Below are 27,806 nucleotides of genomic sequence, written 5' to 3' on the forward strand. Positions count from 1 at the left end.
TATAAACTTTTGTTAACCGCAAAGAACTTCACGGTCCTGTGGTATATAAGCTGATTGTTATTTTATCATGTTTCTATGTTTCTAACACGAAGCCCCAACATGCAGCCCTTATACCAGATATCACATGAAGAGTCAGCTTCTCTGCATCTACCTGCTAGTTTGTGTGTGTGGGGGAGAGAACACAACTAATTGTGTAAACAAATCTAGCAGAATGAAAAGAAATCATTTTAGAACACACCATAGTGTCAAAAAAAAAAAACAAACACAACTTGCTTGAAACCTCTATAATCTTTGCAATCCATGTTGTGTCTCTTAATGTAAATATCGTAGGAATCAAGGCAAGAAAACACAGAAAGTATATTTCAATTTTTATGTATTTTATTAGAAGCACTTGCAAAGATAGAAAAGAACCTTGATAGCTGATATCATTCCAGGATAATTTAATCCTTCTGTAAGAGAAAGAGAGAGAGAAAAAAAAAGAAATTAAGCTTCTAGTTTAGACTTTAGATTAAAACAGTATGAACATTTTCCCAAAGTAAACAACAGAACTGGAATATACACAAATGTATATTAAAAACGTGCTTAAGCAAGAAATTAAAAAGTTACTTAAAAAAATAAACCAAAAATAAAGTATTGTAATAAGCACAACTGTTATGTTATACTTTCTACTACAATACAGCAAATAAACTACTGTTTAGGAGATGAGATGCACACCTGCATTTCATTCTCTAATTCACACATTATAATTAAAAAAAAAAAAAAGATCTATGTTCCAAGAATCTGTAATAATTACTATCCCCATATAGAGCAACAAAACATCCTATGCAACAAATAAGCTGTAGTAAATCTATGCACTTTTCTATTGATTCTCCCTACCTCATCAAAATCAAGCTCCTTCCCAAACCATATGCCAGTTCTGGAGTTCTTTGTCACTAACTTTGAATGACCTTGTCTGCCACAGTTCTCACCCACCCACCCCAGAAGCCAGTAGTAAGAACATAGAAATAGCCTTACTGGGTCAGATCTGCCATTTGGATGCCCAGTCATTTCTTAAGGTCTGCCTCCAAGTTTTCACAACCTGCATGCGTTTTAACAAACTTTGAACAATTTAGTGTTATCTGCAAATTTAATCGCCTCACTCGTCATTCCAATTTCCAGATCATTTATAAATAAATACAGATCCCTGCGGCGCTCTACTATTTACCATACTCCATTGAAAAAAAATTGCCATTTAACCCTATCCTCTGTTTTCTATCGGATAACCAATACCTAATTCACAATTGAACTTTGCCTCCTATCCCATGACTCTTTAATTTTCTCAGATGCCTCTCATGAGGAACTTTGTCAAAAGCTTTTTGAAAATCTAAATACACAACATCAACCTGCTTACCTTTATCCACATAAAACATTTCACCTATGCAGACGATATATGATCATGCTACCTGAAATGATTGTATCAGCCAACACCCTCACCACTGTCAAAAAATGTGTCCACATCATAGAAAACTGGATCTCAATCCACTGCCTCAAACTAAATAAGAATAAAATCAAATTCCTTTGGCTAGGACCCTCAATTGACCCAAACTACACTCCAAGGAGTACAGTAGATGACACAGACTTTCAATTGAACTACAATCTCGAATCTTAGGAGCAGTAATTGATATCACCTATCCATGAAGCGCCATGTACAATCAATAATTATAATTAAACAATCTTTCCTTGTGACGAGAAAGCTAAGATCCATCAGAAAATACTTTGAAACAGAGGCCTTCGAATTTTATTGCAATCCCAAATCTTTTCTCAACTAGACTACTGTAATGTAACACTAGTTCTCTGCTCTAAAGGAGAAATTAGGTTTTTACCTGCTAAATTTCTTTCTTTTAGACCTTCTAAACCGGTACAGCGTCAGCTTACTGATGGGTAATATCTCATCATGACCAGCAAGTGGAGAGTGAGACAAAACTTTGGAATAGTACATAATAGGTGACTCCCTCAACAAGTCAGAAGGCGTTCAAGAGGAAAGTGGCAGCCATTTCAATTTTTGCCACCTCCTGATCCACCAAGGACCAGTTATCAGACTCACAGTAAAGGACACGCTCGGCCCACCGAAACACGGCCTGAGCCACCAACCCCCCCACAGATAGCCACCTGGACCCCCAAAGCAGACATCAAAATTCTGTTTAAGAAGGGTCTCCAACTTATGCTCCTCAGAGTCCTGTATGGCACAATTGGCCTCTACGGGCACAATATGCCACTAAGCAATAGCTGTGACCACCGTGTCCACCACTGGTGACTTCAATATAGCCCTATCCCCCTCTGGGATGGCATACAAATGAGCCATGGAGTACGCAAACCGAAAAGGTGTCTCCGGCGTATTCCACTGCGCCAGGACAATATCCTGATGCATTGGAATGGAGCAGGATGCAGTGCGGATCCCCCTAAGAGGGTCCCCCACACGCGGGTCTTCTGTGGCGCCTCTTCTAAACGCAACACTGAGGAGACCTGCTGAATCGGATTCGGGAGCTCATCCCGCTGAAAAAGGCACACCATGGTCGCCTCCTTGCTGGTAGATGGAGCCGCAAAAGCCCCACTACCAGCAGCCGTCCTCCCAAGAGGATCCTGGAGGTCTCCCCAAGGGTCCAGATCCTCATCCATGTTAAACCGCTCCTCAGAAACCAAGTCTTCATCCCAAGCCACACGTGGGCACTTGGATGAGGGAGGAGGAGGGGGTGCTAAAGGCGTTAAGGGGGTCAGCACTATAACATCCGAATATACAGAATATAGTCGTCAAAATCAGTAGTTTTACAAAATCAAGTTCAGATTTTCAAAGCTACCCTCAAGCGCAAAACAATTGCTTCTTATTCAGAGTATACACTGCAGTTCCTCATCAGTGTTTGCATCTAGCTAAATGACCTTTCTATATGTAACATTTCTGTAAATCCATGAAGTATTAGTTTAAAAATAAAACCCAGATGAAGAGCTCAAGCTTCCTCTTTCGAATTAGAACAATGTACTTTTATAAATTAAATACTATTCACAACAGGCAGTGAATAAACAGGTTTACACACGCATGCAAAAATGTTTTCTAGAGCATGCAGGAGTTGCATAATTCATGTATACATCACTACAGCAACACATCCATGCTTAAAACTCAGTACCTGCTAGACATCTTATTTCTGATGAAGAAATCCAAGAAAGAGTGAAAAGAAAAGCAAAAGAAATGCATTATTCCTAGCAAAGCTTTTCAATCACCTATGTGTGGAGCTTCAACCACAGCCAAGAATAATTTAGGCAACCCTGTTTCACTTATAAAAAATACTCTTGTACTATTTAAATTTAGTACTATTCTAACTACTCTAGGATACAAGAAAAAAAAAAAATACAAGAATCAAATAACAGAGGGTTAGATAAGTGCAGGACTGCGCAACTATTGAAAGAACTCCCACAAGCAATGGATAATGTTGAATTTAAATATGAAATTCCCCCCCCAAAAAAAAAATATTATGAAAATGTATCACAGCTTTAAAAAAAGCAACAGCTAACATTTGTTCTAGATTATAATAAAAACTATAATCTTCAAAAAAAAACCTCATCCCATAATTAGGAGAGATTTATTTTAAATAATAATAATCCAAAAGCCATTGAGGCCCCCAATACACAAAAGGTTTCCTTGCAAGTAAGATTAGTTTTAATCAGTCTTACTTGCAGGGAAACTCTCCTGCCCATGCAAAAGGGTTTTCTCTGTGGCTGCTACCTCGTCAGTAGCAGCCACTGAGAATCCTAAACTAATGTATTACAAGGAGCTCATTAATATGCTAATGAGCACTCCATGTAATGCACAGCAGGAAAATACGTTATTTCCAATGCAAACTTTACAGACAGGATCTAAGCTTTTGTAGTCTTACTGTCCTGTCAGTGCCTGATTGGCTCAGGCACTGATAGGAAAGTAAGGCTATGACAGCCCACCCTGAGGGTAAAGGCCCAGACAACCATTTAAAAAAAAAAAAAATCCATCCATCCCCTGTCTCATACTCCCAAGCCCCCCCCCCAATACTTCTTCAAGAACAGCAGGAGGGGATGCCCATTCCCTCCTGCCTCGGCTGCCGCTACCGGGACCCCCCTCATGCCTTAGGTACCTAAACCAATCAAGGTCTTAGGCCTCTTCCAGTGCATCCCAAGATGCATGAGGAAGGGGAAGGCCTGCCATTTTGAAGAAGAGATGACCTGTCGGAAGGAGGGAGTGGGCATCCCTCCTGCTAGTCTTCATTAGAAAGGGAAAGGAATTGTATACCCCCTACAATCTATCTAATGTACCTGGAGCAGTGGAGGATTAAGTGACTTGCCCAGGGTCACAAGGAACAGCATGGGGTTTGAACCCACAACCTCAAGGTGCTGAGGCTATAGCTCTAACCTCTACGCCACACTCTCCCAGAAGTACCGGGAGGGTGGGGGGAGGTCAAGGGACATGGTGGTATATGGACAGCGGCAGCAAGGACTGGACATTTCTCCTGCCAAACTTTTCCCTTGGTGTTGGGGGGCTATGGATGGCTGGAGATGGGAATTGGTGAAAGGAGGGAGACATAGGGGAGTCATGCTAACATAGGAGGGGAGTGACAGCCAAGGAAGGAGGGAATAGACATTCCTCCTATTGATCCTACTGGGGGTGGGGTCAGGTCAGTCAGGCATGACTTTTTTTTTTAAATGGGCACATATATTGTAACACACACACAACCTCTGTACCCATTTAAAAAGAAAAACAAACAAAGGAGCTGCTCTTCCTGCCCTGAACAGCTGAGCAAGGGAAGCCTCAAAGCCGCCAGCGGCCTTGGGGAGTCCTGCGGCTCAGTTGATCGGGGCAGGGAGAGCAGCTTGACAGGAGGGAGGAACTGTGCCTAGTGATTACTCCTCTGAGCAAGCGCCAGTTTTACCAGTGATTTTCTGCACAAACAGCATGCATATAATTTGCATTGTATTATGCTGAGCATTGCTAGTAAAAGAAAAATCGTTCCCATTACAGTATATTTTACCATGGTGTCAGAGATTTGCGCATCTAGGCCCGAGTGAATAAAGTAAGTAAATAAATATTAGCCAGTTATCTACTGAGATATGTGCAGCTGGGATTTCAGCTGAAACTTTTACCAGCTAGATTTGTTGAAAAGGACCAGGTTACCTGCTTAATGCACTGAAAATAAGAGCAAAAGTGATGAATGTTATAAAATCACTCCAGAAACCCCTCCTCCCGAGCTACCATCCCCTTGAGTAGCTGAATTGTCATTTGCTTTGTGTATGTAGTTTAAATAGTTAGGAAGATATTCAAAAGCAGAAATTAAAAACTGACAACTCCTCAAGTAGGCTCCTTAAACCTTTCAAAAAAATTCTGGTGCTTTAACAACTGCTACCTGGGGGAATCAGATTAAAAATAAAAATAAGGAGGAGATCACATCTATCTATCTTTATAAGGGAGCCAACATGGATCAGCCATGACCAGCAATCATAGGGAACATTAAGGTAAGAGTGCTGGGATCATGAACAGAGAAGCTATCGCAATAGAGAAAATGCATGGGTGTGGGAACTAGCAGATACACTACAGGCAGCATGAAAACATTGATACAGAAAGAGGAGGGTAAACAGTGAAATGCCATAGGATCTGTAGTGGGACCAGTGCTATTTAATAATAAAAATGATCTAGAAATTGGGATGATGAGCGAGGTGATTAAAAATTGCAGATGACACTAAACTGTTCGAAGTTGTTAAAATGCAGGCAGACTATGAAAAATTGCAGGCAGACCTTAAGAAATTGGAAGACTGAAGAGAAACCTCAACAGGAGAAACAGAATGGCAGTCTCACTGAAGAGAAACCTCTACAGGAGAAAATAATTTTCCAGTCACAGCCAGAATTCAGGAGCTAGTTGAATAGTGACCTTTTCCTCCTGGGAGATAGAGAATACTGGAGATACAGGAGGAGTGCCAGCCAATAGGACCACCTGTTAATCAGTTTCTCTATCTCCGCCTGCTGGTAGATGTGTGCTATCCCATTGGTCTCTGGATTCATCTGCTGCTGTTGCTAGGGAATGGCAGATGAAATTTAATGTGGACAAATGACACTGGGATAAATAACCCAAATCATAGTTACCAGATTGTAGGATTCCACCTTAAGGGTCAGAGTAAACTAAACTAAAACTTAACCTTATATACCGGGTCTTCAACCAGAGGAAGCTAAACGCGGTTAACAATAAGTTAAAAAAATAAGCTAAAATACAAGAAAATTAATTTTCAAAAAGTTTAGCAAATAGAAAAATCTTTTAAAACTTTTCTATTTGCTAAACATTTTGAAAATTAATTTTCTTGTATTTTAGCTATTTTTTTTAACTTATTGTTAACCGCATCGAGCTTCCTCTGGTTGAAGACCCGGTATATAAAGTTAAGTTTTAGTTTAGTTTAGTCAGAACCAAAGAAAAAGATCTTGGTGTCAAAAAAGGAAACAAGATGCTAGGAATTATTAGAAAGTCTAAGAATGTTATAATGCTTCTGTTTCACTCCATGATGCGATCTCACCTTGAGTATTGCTTTCAATTCGGGTCACTGTATCTCAAAAAAGATAGCAAAATTAGAAAAGGTTCAAAGAGAGAACAAGATGATAAAGGGGATAGAACTCTTCTCATATGAAGAAAGATTAAAGAGGTTAGGGCTCTTTAGGTTGGAAAAGAGATGGCTAAGGTGGTATAGATTAAACAGATACAACTGAATCAATATTATACTCCATCAAAAATTACAAAGACTAGGGGACATGCAAAGTTACAGGGAAATAGTTTTAAAAACAATAGGAGGAAATGTTTTTTCACTTAAGAGAATAGTTAAGCTTTGCCAGAGGATGTGGTAACAGTGGTTTTTAAAAAAGGTTTGCATATGTTCCTTGGGGAAATGTCCATAGTCTACTATTGCGATAGACATGGGGAAGGCCACTGCTTGCCCTGGGATCAGCAGCATGGAATGTTGTCACTATATGGGTTTTTGTCAGGTACTTATGACCTGGATTGGCTACTGTGGAATCGGACCAATGGTCCATCCAGTATAGCTATTCTTATTGGGGGGGGGGGGGGGGGGTTACCGTAGCGTCAGAGCTTTGTCCATCTGGTCCTGAGTGAATAAAGTAACTGAATAAATGTTAGCCAGTTATCTACTGAGAAATGTGCAACTGGGATTTCAGCTGAAACTTTTACCAGCTAGATTTGTCATGTATGCTCCTGTATACCTATACAACAGAATCACTTAGGAGTGGTACAAAGTATATAGTTTTAAAGACTTTTAAATACCGATTTATAAAAAGGTTTAATTAACATTTGTCCTTTTTTGGGGGTGGGGAGACAGACACTGATATAGAAGTTATGAAATTATGCTATGAATTCTGTTCATCATCAAGCACTCTTGTGATTGCCTGAACCCAACTCCTGGTTTATGAAACCTCCTTTTATTATTCTTATATACTGCCCGCAAGCCCAAAAGCTACTTAAGCAGTGTACATTCAGATACTGTAGGTATTCTTCTGTCTATAAATTAATTATTCAGTCTACAAATTAATTACATAAATTAATGTAAACCGTTCTGAGCTCCCTTGGGAGAACGGTATAGAAAATTGAATAAATAAATAAATTATTCAGCTTTACAAAAAAAACAGAACCTACTTAGTTTCCTTTTTTAAACATTGTTTTACAAAAACAAGATATAGCATAATGAAACTGAAAATCATGAAGTAAAAGCAGAAAAACTGAAAGGATGCCAACCCAATCCAGCCAGCAGATTTAAAAAAAAAAAAAAAAGAGAGAGAGAGATAAGCTTCTCATAGGCCTCCCTCCTACTGTAAATACAGTAAGCCTGACTTCAGTTCAGGGCAAGATGATGGAGGCACTGTTAAAGGACAGCATCTGTGAACACATAGAATAAAATGGACAACTAAAAGCGAGCCAGCATGACTTCTGCAAGGGAAGATCGTGCCAACGCCTTTGACAAGGTACCCCATGAGCGGCTTCTTAGGAAACTGTGGAACCACGGGGTGGAAGGGGACATACACAGATGGATAAAACACTGGTTGGTAGGCAGAAAGCAAAGGGTTGGAGTGAAGGGCCACTACTCGGACTGGCGGAGGGTCAAGAGTGGTGTTCCGCAGAGGTCAGTGCTCGGACCGCTGCTGTTCAATGTATTTATAGACGATCTAGAAGCGGGGATGAAGAGTGAAGTCATAAAATTTGCAGATGACACCAAACTCTGCAGCAGGGTTAGAACCGCGGAAGATTGTGAGGACCTACAAAGGGACCTAAACAAATTGGAAGAGTGGGCGATTAAATGGCAAATGCGCTTTAACATAAAGAAATACAAGGTCATTCATTTAGGGAAAAAGAACCCGATGTTCAGCTACAAAATGGGGGGGATCAGCGCTAGGGCATAGTAACCTTGAAAAAGACTTGGGTGTGCTGGTGGATACAACAATGAAATCAACGGCACAACGTGCAGCAGCCTCCAAGAAAGCAAACAGAATGTTGGGTATTATCAAGAAGGGCATTACAACCAGGACGAAGGAAGTCATCATGCCATTGTATCGTGCGATGGTGCGCCCGCATCTTATGTTCTTATGTCCAGTATTGGTCGCCATACCTCAATAAGGACATGGCGATACTTGAAAGGGTTCAGAGAAGAGCGACAAAAATGATAAAGGGTATGGAAGACCTCTCGTACGCTGACAGGTTAGAAAGGCTGGGGCTCTTCTCCCTGGAAAAGTGGAGACTCAGAGGAGACCATGATAGAGACTTTCAAGATCATGAAAGGCATAGAGAAGGTAGAAAGGGACAGATTCTTCAGTCTATTTGGAACCACAAATACAAGGGGGCACTCAGAGAAACTGAAAGGGGACAAGTTTAGAACCAATGCTAGGAAGTTCTTTTTCACTCAGAGGGTGGTGAACACCTGGAATGCGCTTCCGAAGGTTGTGATAAGACAGAGTATGGGGATTCAAAGAAGGATTGGATAAATTCCTGAAGGATAAGGGGATTGAGGGATACAGATAGAAGTAGAGATAGGTTATAGAAAGAATACAGATAGAAGATAAGAGGGCTTAGAAAAGGATCACCTTACAGGTCATGGGCCTGATGGGCCGCCGCGGGTGCGGACTGCTGGGCGCGATGGACCTCTGGTCTGACCCAGCGGAGGCAACTTCTTATGTTCTTAAAGCTATATAAAACTTCACATTTCTTCCAATAGGCCAAGGATGTACAACCTCCATAATCCAAAGAATAAAACAAATTTGAAAGCAAAGTTCTCCATCAATGTAATAAATAGGCTTTGATCCAAGAACAGACAACAAGCTTCTTTCTTGTAAATCTACACTTTGGGCTCCTTTAACGAAGGTGCGTTAGGGCCTTAACGCACAGAATAGTGCACGCTAAATTGCCGCACGCACTAGCCGCTACCGCCTCCTTTTGAGCAGGCGGTAGATTTTTGGCTAGCATGCGCTAATCCAGTGCGTGTGTTAAAACGCTTAGGGCACCTTTGTAAAAGGAGCCCTTTATTCCAGGACCAGTGGGTTATTTCTGTCTACCTGCCAGGACTTTGTAGGAAGCCTCAAACTCCTCCTCATCACTGTCCCTGTAAACTCAGTCAGTCTTAAAACAGCCAGAAATATCTGTGAGAGAGGGGAACAGGGAAAATCCCCGACAAGTAAGTCAATTCTGCTTGTATCAACAAATGCAAAACAGCAATAATGAAAAACGAGAGAGGCCCGAATTGGAACATGCAGATAGGCCTCTGTTAGATCGAGAGAAGTCAGAAATTCTCCAGGTTGGACCGTAAGAATTGCAGGCTACAGGATTTTCATACGAAAAGGCGGAACTCGGAGTGCTCCATTAACCCTTTTGAGATCCAAAATGGGCCAAAAAGATGCCTCCATAGGAGGCACTGGGACTACCGCTTTGAGGTCCAGCAACCTGAGCAATGTCTGCCGAAAAGCACTCCCTCTTCCAAGTTGCCTGACATGGAGAGGAAACGATCTGGAAAAGGTTGTGAAAACTTCAAAACATAACGTTCCCAAATCACCTCCAGGGCCCACTGATCTATTGTGATCTCGGCCCATCCCCAGTAAAACTCCCACAACTGGGCCCTGATTGGGACCAGGGGAAGAACCCACAACGAGTCATTGGGCCAGACTGGTGGAGGAGTCATGACACCACCACCCCCCCAGCGTCTCCCCCCTCCCAAAAGGATTGAATGCGTTGGAAGAAACGTCCTCTGGAAGGAAAAGAGATTGCACCTCAGCCAAGTCACTCAAACAACCCCGGGCAGAACCACCTCGCAAAGCCTGGTGAGGTCTGTCCTCCAGTAACAGAGGCATCTTATAGTCACTCAAGGCCTGAACCAGCTTATCTAACTCCTCCCCAAAGAGAAAGGGGCCCTAAAAGGGAAACTTACTGAGCTTAGCCTTAGATGCTGCAACCGCCGACCAATCCCAAAGCCTCAGGATACAGCGGGTCACTACACTGAGAGCCACGGACTTAACTAAGGCAGAAACAGATCTTGTATGACATTAGAGAGAAAAGAAGCTCCCAGCTCAATCTTATCCACTTCCTTATCCACCAAGGACCAGTCAGCTGACTTGCAGTCAAGAACTCTCTCAGACCACTGGAAACAAGCCCGGGCTACCAGACCACCACAAATACCCACCTGGACAGCCAGGGCAGCCACATCAAAACTTTATTAAAGTAGAGCCTCCATTTTACTGTCCCAAGGGTCTCTCAGGGTCAAGCCGCCTTCCAACGGCACTGTATATCTGCGTGCAATAACCGAGACCACCACATCCACCACAGGAGACTTAAAGGTATCTCTATCCCCATCAGGAATGGGGTAGAGTCTGGCCATGGATTGCGCCAAGCGAAAAGGTACATCCGGAACTTTCCACCGAGCATGCACTACATCCTGAATATCCAGATGCATAGGGAAAGAGCAGGTTGCTGATTGGATCCCTCTAAGAGAGTCCATAATTCTAGGGGGATCCTTAATTTCTCTTCAAATTGTAAAACCGAAGATACCTGAAGAATGAGCTCCTGCAACTCTTCTCGATGAAAAATGTGTACAACTAAAGTGCCCTCACAATCAGGCTCCTCTGGAAAGTCTCCATCCAAAACATCATGGCCCCAGATATGGAAGGACCTCCCGAAGATTCAAGTCATCTGGAGAAAATGGATCAGCCAGGAAAGAATCCTCATCCCAAGACACCTGTGGCCACTTGGACGATGGCTGAGGGGCAGAATAGAGGCAGCCGTAGCAGGAGAATGAACGGGTCGGAAGTGGAAGGGAAAAAAACCCCAGACGACACCGAGACACTTGGAACCGAAGCAGGACCCCCAGCCACCTGTAAATAAGCCTTGCAAATGGCTTAACACAAAATTAGGGCAAAAACCTCTCCGGTGGCAATCCAGACAACATAGCAGGAGCAGAAGACACATTTAAGACCTGTTCCTGTCGTTTCAAGACAGGAGGAAGGTCGCCTGAGGCCATGGGCAAAATGGATACACTTCCCGCCAATACTGAGGGAAGGACTGTCGACAAATTTTCAACTGAAAAATATATGCTGCACCGAATCCAACCTCGACCCCGCCGCTATAGATAACCTGTCAGCCACCCCAGCTGCAGCGGTCAGGGAATTTCCAACCTCTCTGGCAGTATGTAACACCGAATCTGCCAGACCGCCGGCAAATGAGGAAACCCTGGTTTGGGCAGCAGTAGAAGCCCGGGCATCACCACCAGCTCCCGACAAGCGGTGCATGCATGAAGTGGAGCCCGACACACTGACACCTGAAGCCAGGTTCTCCTCAATGCGGCCGAAACATTTTGTGTACCCACCAGCAGCATCCATCGCTCACCAGCCACATAAAAAGCACTTGTGCTGCTTTCGCAAAGCACTCATAATGAATGTGCCAAAACCCATATACAACAATGCCGTACAAAAACGGCGGCCTCAGGACCACTGTATGCTCCTTTAATTTCTTGTCTATTTTTAACTTCTCACAGCTCACCAGCTATATCAAGAGAGCAGACCCCACAGGCATTCTAAACTGTTGTCTGGCCAGGCGTACAGTTGAGGCTCCTCTAAATTCAGAAAACCTGGGGAGGTGGATGTAATGGGGGACTCCATCATTCCAAGTGAGGCAACCCTGAGGCCAGTAGGACCTTGGAAAAGGTCCCCCAAGCTCTGTTCGGATAGCAAAAGGGACAAGAAAGATTCACTTAATCAGATCTAATAGGCCCAAACAAACCTCAGCAGACTACAGAAGCTTACCAGCCCTGGCTGTGGAGTCGGTAGATAAATCCTTCAACTCAGACTCCTTAAGTTTCTGGTACCCACGACTCCAGGTACCCAAATTGTCTCCGACTCCTCGACTCCAACTCCACAGCTCTGGCCACTAGGAGGGAAGGGGTGAGGAGGAATTCATCTCAGAAGTCCAGGAGCATTAGACTGCAGCTTTGCACAGCCCAATGCTCCTGGACCACAGGAATAACACTGCTTGTAAGGAGGCTCGCAAGCAGGGGCAAACCTTTACCACACCTTGATGAATCCCCCCTTTAATGTTTTAGCTCCATGATATAGGGCCCAAGAGACCTTTAGTAATTTTCATTAAGGCAGCCAGGTTTCTACCTGAAAATGTTTGGGATCTTGACACTTATGATTTTGAAGTAACTTGGAAAGTTGCTTAACATCCTTCTAAGAGTAAACTTTCAGAGCCAGACCTAAGCAGCCATAATCACTGCCCAGTTAGAAGACCAGAGTCATCCTTACACCGTGACCATAGAACCATGACTTTCAAGAAATAACCTGAGCTAGAAAATGTACACAATTTTTTTTAGAAGGCAATCAAAATTATGAATTTTGAATTTTACTAAGGGGCAGACTTCTCCATTCTGGAATTATTATTATTAAAGATTTTTAGGTACCAGCATTGAAAAATCAACAGTGTCTGCCTCCTGGCTCTGCCCCAACTCCAACTCCACCCCCAGAATGCCCTTCCCTGCCCAGACAAAGCCATGGAGCTATTCACCAATATTCATCAGATTGAATTCAAGCTACTTTGCCTAGTTTTCAAATACTACCATCTTCTACTTCCCGATTATCTACATAAAACACAAATTAAATATCAACCCAGAACTCTAAGATCCTCATTTCATGACCAATGTGAAATCCCAGGTCCTAGAATAAAACTTCAAGCAACAAGGAAAAAAGCCCCTGCCTTTGGAATTCCATACTTCATGACTTCTTTGAGGGAATATCTTACTTCTTCTGGAAACTATTGAAATCTATTTTTTCATCTTCACTATGGATCCATCCAAAGTTCATTAACCAACGTCTCTAGCTAAATACTGTAACTGGTGCTAGCCTTTCTTGGATGATAAATTGGAGGCGTTTGTTCTGTCTATTGGGCCGGAATGAAGCTCAGAACTATAAATTGTCTAGAGTTTACTTTAGTTTAATTTTTAATCTCTCTCGTTTTCCTGTTATTGATATTTATAACTTTATATTGTAAGTTTAACTATTCTATTTTTCCTTATAATACTCATTTTTTTGGATCTTGAAGAGGCTTTTTTTTGGCCTTTAATGTTCTTTACTTTCCATAGGGTATTAAAGAGGCTTTTTTTGGCTTTTAATGTTCTTTACTTTCCATAGGGTACTTTCTTTTCCTCCTTATTATATATCTCCGTAATTATTAGCGATATCTTCTCTTATAAGCCCGTTCGAGACAGAGAGTAGCTCAATGCCTATAATTTAGTATTGTAAACCGCTTAATACATAGATTCAAGCAGTATATCAAATGCAATAAATTCAATCCAGATGACCAGCTAAGCACAATTTAACTGGGTAAAAGCCCAGAAATGGGCTGGGTGCCTAATGGTATCCTGCAAAAATTAGTGCAATCAGTTACAGGCTACTATATTTCTCTTTTCTTAGACATAATCCTAGGTTATTTAATCTTAAATCCCATTCCCTGTTTAAAGGCAATACTTTTGAATATGTATATTAAAGTATATATTCTATGTTTATGCACTTCGTGACGATTGATTGTCTCTACATGTACTCCTTTTGCTTGGGAAACTTTCCAGATATAATTTGTTTTAAAAGCAAAAGGAAAGAAAAAAAAGCCCAAGATTTTTAAAAGAGGCCCAGAAGGATTACTTTAAAAACTACATGCTAAAATGAATCTGTAGGTATAAACACATGCTTTGAAATTAAGGTACAGCTAACAAACTGTGTTTAGCAACACACTATTACTATGCTAGGCAGTATTTCTAAAATATTACCTTCTACAATCCAGATGGCAAGTGGGGAATGGAAAAAAAAAAGAAAGCATTATTTAATTTTAAAAAATTTACACTTTTCTAAATCCCTGTCTTGTGTCCCATCTACAAGTCTCAAGTCATGGACTGGTCAGAGCAAAAAGTCAAGAACAGTGAGATTCTTGGGAAGCTTTCACTTTAGTACCTTACATTAATGTTATTCAAATATCATGTCAACAAGGGTTAGAAGAGAATGGTACTACTTTTTACTAGAGATATTAAACAGCATTCTGCTCAATAAACATCAATGTTCAGGTATAAAAATGCCTGATTTATAAAAGAGTGAAGAAATAAAAGAATCAAGCCTTAAAAAAAAGGAGAAAGACAAATAATACCGATATCTAGACTGATCGCAGAAAACTGTCAAGGCCTGAGAGACATCTAGGAACCTTCTCTCATTTCCACTGAAAGAGGAGGGGGGGAGGGTGTTTGTATCCTCCCGGTCCATACAGCTCTCATCAAGTCTGAGCCATGTAAGTGTCCTGAACTATTGTGCTGGCCTTGCAAGACCAATACCAGCACAGAAGTCCAGATACCTCTGTAACTCAAACTCACACACAGCTGCTCAATGTCTGAATTGAAAGATTTTTTTAAAAAGCCATTCCAGGGATGCATATAGATAGCTACAAAAAAGGAAGGAGAGCGCAACATAATTCTGGACATCCAGGCTCTCAAGCCCTGCATGGATAAAGACACACACACAAAAGTTAAAAGCAGTATGTGCCAAGATCAATATACAGCACTAAGCATCAGCACTGCTAAACCTGAGGATAAAGGCCAATCAGGGTCTCTTACCTTCTTAAAACACAAAGTAGAACACAAGTCTCTGGATGTCCAGGAAAACCAATTTATTCAAATTGTTGTTTAAAAGTCAAAATAAAAGTAACCTCAGAATATATTAGGTACAAAAAATGTGTCGCTGAAGGTATGTGAGGCTCAGGCCTCACTTTTGTAAGCACATACCATCAGTGACACATTTTTGTACCTAATATATTCAGAGGTTGCTTTAATTTGACTTTTAAACAACGATTTGAATAAATTGGTTTTCCTGGCCACCCAGAGACTTGTGTTCTACTTTGTGCTTTTCGTACCTCGATTTCGTCAGTAGAACACCGGGGTTTTCCTCTCTGCTTGTGTTCTCTCTTACCTTCTTGCCAGCACCAACATTGGCCTTTGCTGTCCCCCTAACTTTCTTCATCCTGTTCTTACGTTCTTTACGTTGTTTCCTGGAAGTCTTCTTTTTTTCATATAGACCATGCTAAAAATAAATTGAAAATAAACTTATTATAAACTGGCTTTTGACACTGATCAATGAAAATTCTAAAATAACTGGCAGAGAGCTGATCTGTAATGTTACCTAGCAGTAAGGGGCATGCGAATTTCAAATTTTTCAAATAAATCTAAAATGCCAAATCTCCAAATTCAGGGCACAGAGCAATTTCAAATCGAGGCGTCTCGAGTGGAGAACGAAGGCGAAGCCTCTCTGGAGAAGTGGTAATCCAAAGAATATGGAGACTTGGAGGAGGCAATGGAAGCAGCTGATTCCTCAGGGTCTGAAAGCGGTGACCTTGATCGAGGAATTGGAGGCCTCGAAGAGCTGGAAGGTCTGAAATGAAGCTGGGACAAGGAAGGCTGCTCTTTGGAAGAGGACCTGCACCTCGATGGATGTCTCGATGAGGGCCTCGATCGACGACGAGAGTGGTATCTGGAAGCAGGTCTTGAGTAGGATCAAGGAGACTTTGCCCTATGTATGGAAACAGGCAATGCTGCTGGCGAATGAATAGGGCTAGAAGCTGTACATCGAAACTCAGTGGTTTGGATTGAGTGGTTTGCCTATGGAAACTCAGTGGTTTGCCTTTGGGAAAGGCTTTAGGTGCCTGGGCCAATCAGGGCCTTAGGCCCCTGCCCGGTGCATCCCAGGATGCACCGGGAAGAAGGCCCGCCATTCTGTGCAGGAGGGCCTGCCGGTCAAAGGGAGTAAGCATCTCTCCAGCTGGCCTAAGAGAAATAGGTAGGGGAGGTATCTGGGTGGGCTTGGGGTTGTTGGGGCATCCCTCCTGCCAGCCAAGTTTGCAGGGGTGGGGATGGGTTCCCTGCTGCAGCCGCTAAACTGATCGCAGCAGGGAGACTCCCTTACCGTGATCAGCTCAGAGGCCACTTCTATTTGAAATGTAGACCAGCATTTTGCTGGCCTACATTTCAGATTCCTAGTGCTGTGTAAGGCCACTTTCTGGGCAAACCCACACCCACACCTAGTCTTGAGCAAGCTTAAGCAGCCCTACGCGTCTCCCTTGGATTCGCGAAAAACACCTACAGTGTAGGCGACCTGCTTAGGGGTGTATTTAAAAAAAAAAAAAAAAAAAAAGCGTCCTGGTCAGCTGGTTAGACAGCAGTAGGATGCCTACCACTGCCTACAATCGGAATGTCGTTTATAGAATTTGGCCCAAATTATTACACATGTATACAGTAAGACTAGAAACTTAAATGAAATGCATTCTGGTTTTTGCCTGAATTAACTACATTTTGTAAACCTACAACCTCAAACAGGCTGCTGAGAATCTTTCCCTCCATGTACAATAGCTTATACCCACCCTGGCCAGTCTATGTTTTGGTTCGTTTTTCTTTGCAAAGTCCAAAGAATCATAAATCATGCCGAAACCGGTTGTCTTGCCACCACCAAAATGAGTTCTGAAGCCAAACACAAAAATGACATCTGGAGTTGTCTTGTACATCTTTGCCAGCTTGTCCCGGATTTCGGTCTTGGGGACGGTGGCCTTTCCAGGATGAAGAACATCAATGACCTGCAAATACAAGCACTTTCAATCATATCAAAGGCAGTTAACTTCAAATAAAAAAGCACTACAACATTACTTAGTGTCACAAACCTTGACAATTTTTCTTAGGATCCAGGAGTCAGCCAGAGTTAGAGTTCAGCCCTAATGTCCCTACCAAAATTAAGATGAAGAAAGCACGTCCTCCAAGATCTGTTATAGCTCTTTTTATGCTTTAAAGGTGTGGTTTAGAAAGGCTATTATCCCATCTTGCATCTACAGGGAAAATAATTCAGGCCTTAAGTTGCTACAACTAAGTCACAGGTTGTAGTAAGAGCAGTTAACGTAGCTGATTTTAAGAAACGTTTGAACAATTTCCTGGAGGAAAAATTCCTAGTCTGTTATTTAACAAAAAAAACCCTAACATCTGCAATATATCCTTAAAAGTTACTCTCTGTCTGTATTTTGTTTTGTGGTTGCAATAAAGGTCTGGGTTGGTTTATTGTGCATGGTGATACGCTTGTTTAAAGGTCCATTCCGGATACCCTCTTTGTGGAAACTGCTGGAACAACTTCTTGGCTTGCTTCTTAAATTCCTTAGTAATGGAACAAATCTACAAATTCGTAGAAATTGGTTTATTGATAATGCCTGTTTTAATCTTGTGGGATGATGACTACTGTAATGAAGGCAGGTGTTATGGTCAGTAGTTTTTTGCTATAACATAGCGATCAACTTGGAGCCTTCCTTCATCACCTGACGTAAAGGTAAATTTAAGGTAGCTAGCTGTCCAGAGAATTCAACCACTCTTTGAACTTCTACTACAGTATATTGGAAAAATACTAACTGTAACACCATTAAATAAGACTGTGATTACTTATTCTGATCAAGCTAAGGCAAACCTTTCCTTCTAACCCTTCAGCAATATCACTCACACACATATTGAAGAGAATCGACCCACACTGAACCTTAAGGCATTTCACTACTCACCTTTCCTTCCTCCAAGCAATTTCTATTAACCATCACCCTCTGACATCTGTCCATCAACCAGTTTATAATCCAGTTCACCACTTTGGGTCCTAACTTCAGCTGGTCAAGTTTGTTCAAGAGCCTCCTCCTATGAGGAACCATGTCAAAGACTTTGCTGAAATATAACTACATTATATCTAGTGCACTTCCTTGATCAAATTAGATATTGTTAACAAGTATTGGAGAATTTTAGCTATGCACGAACAATTCAAGGAGGGACCTTGTGTGGTATACACACATCCTAAGAACTTAATCAATTATCTTACGAGCCATAACAAGGTCAGGTATGGTGAACCAGGTACTAATACAAGTGAACATCAACCCTGTGGAACTTGTTCCATGTGTACAAATTCCTTGCATTTAACATGGAGCCATCCTCACACTCAACATATATACACCATAAGAAATTTTACAACATGCTTATCTCAATGGGTTATATATGTGATCATATTCCCATGTAAGCTATGTGAGTAGAACCATACGCCAGATCAAAATTAGACTACAAGAACACAAAAGTCAAATCCAGCCAGTGTCACAACTCCGCTAGTCATCCATTGCCGGGAACATAAACATGGATTCTTTGACTTCCAATGGTTTGTCATAGAACAGGATACCTATCTTATTTAGAGGAGATAAAACAGCGCAGATTCAAGTTTATGAACAATTCTGGATATTTGAGTTGAATTATTTATCCAGGAAGACTTAATGAACTTATCAAATGGAATACTATAATTTAACTATATCCTTTTTATAACAGCGGACTTGGGTCTTTGTATGGAATGGGCTTTCCCTCCATCTCTGTATGCGGTTTTGTTTTTTCTTTTTATTTTGTCCTTTGGGCTCCTGGCCCCTTCTATTATTCTCATGTGCTTATTATTTTGTCAACTGTATGCTTTTTTGAATATGGCTCCTTTGTTAAATCTGAGACTTTTCTCTTTTTCATTAGTTGTTTATTTAACAGCTGTCGCTTTAAATTTTGACGTCACCTGATCTTCTTAATTGGTTGTGGCTCTGCCGCTTGGCTCAGCTCTCCTCCCCCAGCCGAGAATCTAGCGTGCTAGTAAGCAGCAGTGCGGAGAAGTCTTTTGAATTTTGGCGGATTCTCTTGGATTACACTTTGCTCGGTTCCTGAGGAAGGGGCTTTTGTCCCTGAAACCAAGCCTGGTCAAACCCTGGAGAAAAGAGGAGAGTTTTATAAGTAGTTTTGCACTCCCGACAATTCATCAGCAGTCCTCTTATTGAATGGGACAATATATAATATAACAAGCTAAGTACTACTTTTTGCGATTCTCTTTTTTGCTTTACTTGCTTCATTCTACTCTAAGTATGTGGCAGGAACACCTCTTTGATTTTTGTTATTATGTGATTTACACAGACAGAATTGCAGTTAATAAGTTGTTTACTTGATTTTCACACATAGGGTATTCCCATGATGGTGTGTGGTTTAATTGTGAGCTTTGCTCACCTTGGAAAAGCCTAGGACAGCTGGGGTTCATTTTGAACTTTCGGCTTCACAAAGCTTGCAACCTCACACTGAGGATACACTTCAGTTTTATATTATTTTGATGTTAATTTTTATGTCTTTGCGGTACTCCTCCCATGTACTTTTTGGCAAGTCCTAGTCTGTTATTGAAACAGACATGGGGGAAGTTACTGCTTGCCCAGGATCGGTAGCATGGAATGTTGATACTATTTGGGTTGTTGCCAGGTACTAGAGACCTGTTTTGGCCACCATGAAGAGGGGCTATTGGGCTAGATCAGTGGTTCCCAAACTTGTCCTGGGGGACCCCCAGCCAGTCAGGTTTTCAAGATATCCCTAATGAATATGCATGAGAGAGATTTGCATATAATGGAAGTGACAGGTATGCAAATCTCTCTCATGCATATTCATTAGGGATATCTTGAAAACCTGACTGGCTGGGGGTCCCCCAGGACAGGTTTGGGAACCACTGGGCTAGATGGATCATTGGTCTGACCCAGTAAGGCTATTATTATGTTCTTCTACCAACCTCCCTTCATGAAGCTGCCCAACCATCCAACCAGCCACCTCCCTCCTATCTAGCCTTCTATTTCCAAAGCAGAAACAGATCTGTCAGTCAACCTTCCTATTTATCTTTCTGACTACTGCTGATCCCAGAGCAGCTGTTACTAATCATATTGCTCTTAGTGGATATAACCACACAAACAGGCGAAAGATAAAGTAGATGTCTCAATCAACCAAAATGGGTCTTTACTGATAGACAAATGTTCAAAGAGTTCCAGTGAATATAAGCCATGTGTTACCTGACATGCAAGTCTGGTAGTTATTTATTTATTCACATGTCACATATGCTTGTAGGCTCCTAAGGCAGGCCATATTGGCCGAAACACATGCGTGTCAAGCCATCACACAGATTTCCACGATTGCAGAATAAAGTTGCACACCACCATTACTGAATTTCTCCACTGTGGTTTGTTTGTTTCTGTTCGGACTGTAGAGTTTTTTTTCATGGTTTTTCTGACGTCATCTAAGAGGCAGGTCAGACATTGAGGACACATAAACTCCAGGCACCACAAACACCAAGTGAAAGGGATTTGTCAATCCCTACAGTCAGGTAGAGGAGAAATAACCTAGAGATTACAGAAATGGGTTAAGAATGAGGGAAGTCAGGGGTTTAAATCCCAATGGTACTCCTTGTGACCTTGAACAAGTTACTTCATCATATACTTCCCCAGACACAACTTTAACTGTAAGCCCTTTTGGGTGGTAAAATAGCCACAGTATCTGAGCTGTAACTCGCCTTGAGCTCAAGACACTGGAAAAGCTTTAGAACCTTAAATCCCCCCAAAATCCCAATAGTACTGGAAAACTACATACCTACAGATCTCACATATATTAATTCATATTTGGTAAAGATAAAATGTTAATTACAAAATTAATATTTAAGTATAAGAGTGGACACTTGGTGCCAGATTCTTACCATCTGCTTGCGCTGCAGAAGTCTATTTGTCATGAACTTGCGAGTTCTGATGGTCACAGTGTCGTTCTATTAAAATAAGCACCAGAGAATGATTTAAAATCACACACAAAACAAAGACAGCTGACACCAACAAATGATTTGCAGGGCAATGATGCTGAAACATCCTGCCCCCAACCACTGCATTTTCCCCAGGTCCTTGCTGCCAATTCCCCTTTATTTTGGAACAAACATACCAAAGACTATTGCTCAAGCTTCTTCCAGCAGCCACAATTTGCTGGCCATCAATAACAGGCATCATAGATCTTAAACCAGTGGCTCTCAATTCTGGAACACACCTAACCAGTCAAGTTTTCAGGAAACCCACAGTGAACATGCATGAGCTCTATTTGCAAGCAATGCCTTCATTATATGCAAATCGAGCACATGCACTGTGAGTTTCCTGAAAATGTGGCTGGCTAGGTGTGTCCTGAGGACCAGGTTGAGAACCCCCACTCTAAACATATGCTCCCTAAGCTATTTTCTGAGTCACAATTTTATTTTAGAATAGTACATTTTTAATTGATTTAGGTTCTGCATCACTAGTTTCAAGTTTCTTTAAAATTTGATTGAATCGCTATTATCAAAATTCTAAGAATAAAAGGGGAATATACATATACGGTAATTATGAAGAACAGACATAATAAAATATACACCTAAAACAAAAAAACCAGACTGACAAACTGAACTGAATGGGTAGAGGGGTAAATTACATTTGAATAGGACAGTAAACATAAATGGTAAAAACAACTTGGAGGGGGAAATCCAAATTTAAAGGATTAGAAGTTATACAGATGAGGATTCTCTATAAGATTGGACGGACTAAGAGATCCTGCTTAGTAATGGACATTATTAATCAAAAGCGTCTTTAAACAGGAAACATTTCAAATTGCTTTAAATCGATCTAGAGATTTTTCTAAAAGCTGTTCCCTCCCCCCAATATAGAGTAGGAAACAAGTTGTAAATGAGATCCTACATACTCTGTTCAACCTCACCCTCAAAGCATTAAATTAGAGAAGCGATACCTCCCCATCCCCCTTTCAGGCAATCTGTAATGCTAAGATTCTCAACTAGATCTTCATGACTTTGTGGGGGCACTAGCACCGCTCTGCTCTCCCATAGCATATTCATACCCTTCCTTCCCCGCCCCATGACTCTTTAAATCTTCACCAGCGCGAGCAACTACTCTGACCTGCTGCTCGCACCTGCCTAGTTTCCTCTGAAATCACTTCCGGGTTGCAGGGCGGGAACGTAATGTCAGAGCAATAGCCTATGCCAATGTAACCAGCAGGCCAAAGAAGCTGTTCATGCTGGCGAAGATTTAAAGAGGTACAGGTGTGGGAAGGGAGGGCTCAAGTGTGTTGGGGGGGGCAGAGAGGAGTGTGCGGTGGGGGGGGGGCATCGCTCCAGGTGCCTCCTACCCTCGCTATGCCACTGATTCAAGACATACTAGACCAGTCAGGTTTCCATCATACCCACAATGAATACATTTGAGATAAATCAGTATGCACTACCTGCTTTTTTCTCTCATGTTTCAGTGAGCATCCTGAAAACTTGACTGGATGGTTGCGTCCGAAGGAGAACACCTGCCCTAACAAAGAAGGCTTAGGAAAGGGTTTGAGTGCCACTGATTTAAAATGCTGCAATGTACCTTATTCAACTGCACATACAATTTTACTTCAGACTCCCTGAATCACTGTGTCGAGCTCCAACCCTGGCTATATTCAAATCCAGGCTCAAGACTCACTTCTTCAAGGTTGCTTTCAACTCCTAAACCACCCCCCCCCTCTCGCTATTAGGTGTTCATGCCTGATGAACTCCCTAACCCTCCTACTTGTCATGTTAAGTAGATTGTAAGCTCTTAAGAGCAGGGAATGTGTCTTGAATGATCTGCAGTACTGTGTACATCTAGCAGTGCTATAGAAGTGATAAGTAGTAGTAATAGGGCTCCTTTTACGAAGTCGCATTAGCTGCGGTATTACGCGCGTTAAACCACTACCGCGCCTTCGTAAAAGGAGCCCATAGTCTAGCCACCTACTTTTATCTCAATGCCTTTCTTACCTAATCCCAAGTCCACATCCTCTCTGCTCCCAATTAGCTGTACAGTACAGGCCAAAATTGTGGCAACACTGAGTTTTTCGAGATCACGGAATTTTATTCAACTGTTGCTTCAGTTACTTATTTAATCCTGCAATGTATATTTATAAACATTCCTGGTAATACCAGTGTGTTTTCTTTTTATATGTATTGCTTAGATTTTGAGAGCACACGGTACGAAGTTTATGTGTTTCATTTTGATGCTCTAATGTTGTCATAGCTTGTGGGTGTTGTCTAAACATTATTTCACCATATAACTCATTTATTCTCTTTTTCCATTACTCATACATTATATGCTTTATGTATGATTAACCCCCCCTTTTAAAAAACCGTAGCACGGTTTTTAGTGCCAGTCATGGCAGTAACAGATCTGACGCTCATAGAATTCCTATGAGTGTTAGAGCTATTACTGCCACAGCCAGCGCTAAAAACCGTAATACTGTTTTGTTTTTGTTTTTTTAAAAAGGGGGGAGGGGCAAGTCTTGTGGCATTCAGCATTTGTGTCTACATATGTCTCTACATTTTCATTATTTCTTCTTATCCCTTATTTCTATTGATGGCATTTTACATTTCACTGCATGCTTTTGGATCATAAGACTTGAGGTATCTAATCTTTTTACTCATCATTATTTACTCGCTTTCTCCCATCATGGCACTGTACATTTACATATTCACGATTTAGAGTCTCACTTAACATCTTTCCACTTCCAATTTTTGATATTTTTAGAAAATCAGAATTCTTTAAAATATTTCGTGATTATCTATTTCATACCACCGCGTTTGTATAAAATTTCATCCCTAGTCTCATATTTCATTGGCCACGTACATAGAATTTTCACATTAAATATTTATTACCTTTTAAATTTCATTACTCGCATTCCACAAGTTTCACTTAATTTTTTTTATTTTATTTATGCATTTATACATACACATATTTCCTTAAGACCCTTGAAGGCATTCAAAGCCGAAACACAGATCGTGTTGGGTCTGCACCACAACCCATTTATGTATGTCATATGGATTGTTATTACTTGCACCATTTGGAATACTTGTGAAGAATAATTATAATAAATTTTGACATCAAATGTCTCGTATCAACAGTTTTGCTTTTGGTTTTCCCATGGTTTCCAGAGGAACTTGTTGGTATTGTTCTTGTTTGCTAACTTTTGTGTTAAGTGACTTGCCCAGAATTACAAGGAGCAACAGTGGTGCTGAGACAGTTGCTCTAACCACTAGGCCACACCTCCTGGAGAAGGTGTGGCTCACTGGTACAGCTGCTGCCTCTGCACCCAGAGGTTGTGAGCTCAAATCCCAGTGCTGATCCTTGTGATCCTGGGCAAGTCACTTAATCCTCCAGTGCCCACTGCACTAAATGTCAGCTCTGAAAAGCCAATCCAAAGCCACAAAAAGGCAATAGACAAGTCCCCATTCTCTTTCCCTCCATTCCATAAATGGCTAAGGTTAAATTGACAAAAAAGGAAAAATTTGATCACTTCCTGGAAAAATGAACTCCTGCAGCAGTGGAGATTTGACAGCTGTTAAGGGAGAGAAATTCAGAAGATAAGAATTGCCATCTCCGGATAAGACCCTGGGTCCATCAAGTCCATTGATCCGCACACGTGGAGGCCCCACCAGGCATACCCTGGCATAGTTTTAGTCCCCATATCACTGTATGCTTCTCAAGGGAGATGTGCATCTAATTTACCCTTACCCGTATCACTCTATGCCACTCTTAAGGAGATGCGTTTCTAGTTTACCCTTAAATCCTAGAACAGTGGATTCTGCAATTACTTCCTCTGGGAGAGCATTCCAGGTGTCCACCACTCGCTGCGTGAAACAGAACTTCCTGATATTAGTCCTGGACCTGTCCCCCCTTAGCTTCAGTCTATGTCCTCTTGTCCGTGTCACATTGGGCATTGTAAATAACTGCTTTCCCTGCTCCATTTTGTCGAATCCTTTCAGTATTTTGAAAGAACAGCTTATGAATTTGGAGAGGGGGAGGCATTTTGTAATGTATTTTGCAAACCACTTTGAATGCCTTTTGGAACGGTAAGGAGTTATTAAAAAAAAAAGTTTTATTAAGAAAATTGTGAAAAAATTATCATTGGAACATTAGAGAAATATTTTGTCAAATCATCAGTATGAGAAGTCCTTCAAACTTGCTCAAGCATACAGTAAGTACCAAAAACAACAACAACAACAAAAAAAACTTACTGTATATACTCAAATATAAGCCGGAATTGAAAATAGGGGTCCTGGTTTATATTCGGGCCAGCGCCCACCCTCCCCCTCTCTCAGACTTATTGCAGGTCTCCGCCAGCCTGCCAGGCTCTGAATCGTCCCCCCTCCCTGCCCATCATACCGCCTCTGCCGGTGGAATCCCTGGTGGTCCAGAGGTGTAGCGGGCAGGAACAAGCTTTCCATGCTCCTGCCCCGCTGTTAACCCAGTCTGTCGCTGGTTCTGGCTTCAGCCATTGAGCAGTACCGAGCAGGAGCACGCATTGGCACTGCTACATGGCTTTAAGCGACTTCCTGAATGGCTCCCACAAATTCTTGCAAGAATTCACGGGAGCCTTTCAGGAAGCCACTCAGCGCTGAGCAACAGCCCCAAAGCACGCTCCTGCTCGGTACTGCTCAGCAGCTGGTTGAAGCTGGAACTCGTGGCAGTGATCAACCGGGTTGGCAGTGAGACAGGAGCATAGAAAGCTCGCTCCTGCCCACTACACCTCTGGATCACTGGGGATTCCAGTGGCAGATGAGGTACAATGGAAAGGGCAGGGAGGGGGGACAGGGTGGAGAGCCTGGGAAGGAGGAAAGGGGCTTTGTGCAGAGCCCTAGAGGAGGAAGGAGGCGCTGCATGCAGAGCCTTATAGGGCAGAGCACTTGAATATTAAGCCTCCCAACTTATATTTAAGTCAACCATTTTTCCTCCTTTTTTGGAGGAAAAAATGGGGTTTCAACATATTCGGATCGACTTATATTCAAGTATATACAGTATCTTGTTTTAATTCCAATAAAAGGGGCAGAAATTATACTTGTCCTGTTGGTTTGCTTCCCTATGATTTTATATTAAATAAATAAATATGTTTCAGCAATGTTCCCATCAAATTATATCATTTTACTATTCAGCAAACGTAATTTGCTCTATTACACGTTTAAGCAGCCCAGTCTACAAGTCCTTACAATCTCTCATGATTTAACGTACCATAAACAAGAAACATTAAAAGCAGCTTGAGAGTGGTCAGAACTTGTCTAATATGCATAAAATATATTTGAGAAAAGAAACTGCTCCGAATGCATACTGCCTGGGAGCGCTAAACTAACGCTGTTCAGTAATGCCTGGTTACGACAGCTTATAAAGACCAGATCCGTACGAGTTAACGAGTCTCAAAGACCAGCAGATCCGATCCGTGGGAAGGCCGGCTGTTCTGGGGCAAAAATCTTGGAACGTGATCCAAAAAGCGGACCAGCTCACATATACAAGCAGGACACCATGGGCCGGAAGAACCACTTAAAAAGCACGCCGGCAACGCAAGACCAGGACTCGGCACTAAACTAGGCCGCAAAACGCCGAGATCAGGGAACATTTCACACGGTGCTTGACAATATTTTTCCACTCCATCCGCGACCGCAAATAAACATCTACACACGGAATTCTAGGACGAGGAAGCCCAGCTCCGTGTACTAAACAGCTGCCCATCACACAGAAACAGTGGATGTAAGCAGATTGCAATAAAGTTAATAACTACAGCGCTCACCATCTTGACTGCAACCTCCTCACTCCGGATGTAAAAAAGAAAGAGACGGAGCAAAACAGCCAATCATATTACAGCTCTCAGGTTCCAAGGGGCGGGCACAAACTTGTGCTCTGACGTCACAAATCCAACTTTTTTTTTAACATTCTTTATTCATTTTTAAAACTACAATTATGCACAATAAATGATACATTTACATAGAATATTAATAATACAGCACAATAAACTTATTAGAAATAATGACAAGAATTATTTTCCCCCACCCATTTATCCAATTGAACGATAAATAATAAAAATGCCTGTAAACAACCCAACCATACCTCCTAATCAGTGCCAAAACATACCCCCTTTTCCCCTCCCTGGATGTGTTTGTTTTCCTCATTTAGATAAATAAGTCAATCCTTACACTATTTAGTTAATGGTTCCCAAACTTTCATAATTTTTTTGTAACATCCCTTCTGAATGGCCATGAACCTTTCCATTTTAAAGACATAACATAGGGATTCCCACCAGAATGAATAATTTAATCTGTCCCAATTTTTCAAGATAAGCTGCATGGCAACCCCCGTCATTATAAAAAAAAGTTTGTTATTTTTCACCGATAATTGACTTTTTGCCCTCATAGATGTACCAAATAAAATGGTATCATATGATAGTGCCACTGGATTTTCTAATAAATTATTAACTTGATCCCAAATAGATCTCCAGAATTTCAGTATCAAAGGACAATAGTATAATAAATAATACAATGTCCCAACTTCAAGATGACAGTGCCAGCATCTATTAGACTT

General features: G+C 41.6%; 1 protein-coding gene and 1 long non-coding RNA gene across 3 annotated transcripts; both read right to left on the bottom strand.

Annotated features, from left to right (window-relative positions):
- Window positions 1-356: 356 nt before the first annotated feature.
- RPS24 (ribosomal protein S24) lies at window positions 357-27,108 on the bottom strand. 2 transcript variants are annotated; one of them, XM_033943488.1, is made up of 6 exons: window positions 27,019-27,108; window positions 21,128-21,193; window positions 16,962-17,171; window positions 15,518-15,628; window positions 3,159-3,176; window positions 357-449 (listed from the first exon to the last, which is right to left on the bottom strand). In XM_033943488.1, exons 1-5 carry the CDS (start codon window positions 27,019-27,021, stop codon window positions 3,171-3,173), a joined length of 396 nt encoding a protein of 131 aa, XP_033799379.1. In that variant the 5' UTR covers window positions 27,022-27,108; the 3' UTR covers window positions 357-449; window positions 3,159-3,170. The 2 variants fall into 2 exon arrangements, with proteins under 2 accessions (XP_033799379.1, XP_033799378.1); XM_033943487.1 differs by lacking the exon at window positions 3,159-3,176.
- Window positions 17,181-20,772, bottom strand: LOC117359979. Its single transcript, XR_004539335.1, has 3 exons — window positions 20,451-20,772; window positions 19,154-19,339; window positions 17,181-18,255 (listed from the first exon to the last, which is right to left on the bottom strand). It is a non-coding gene; the product is annotated as an uncharacterized LOC117359979 (long non-coding RNA).
- Window positions 27,109-27,806: the final 698 nt, after the last annotated feature.

Source organism: Geotrypetes seraphini, chromosome 4 (assembly GCF_902459505.1).
Source record: "Geotrypetes seraphini chromosome 4, aGeoSer1.1, whole genome shotgun sequence".
NCBI lineage: Eukaryota > Metazoa > Chordata > Amphibia > Gymnophiona > Dermophiidae > Geotrypetes > Geotrypetes seraphini.

Excerpts from the sequence above, each read along its gene's own strand:
- RPS24 (XM_033943487.1), bottom strand. Across the intron at positions 17,172-21,127 it reads TTCTGCAGCGCAAGCAGATG|GTCATTGATGTTCTTCATCC; the intron begins GTAAGAATCTGG and ends TTGTATTTGCAG. Across the intron at positions 15,629-16,961 it reads CAAAACATAGACTGGCCAGG|CATGGTCTATATGAAAAAAA; the intron begins GTGGGTATAAGC and ends ATTTATTTTTAG.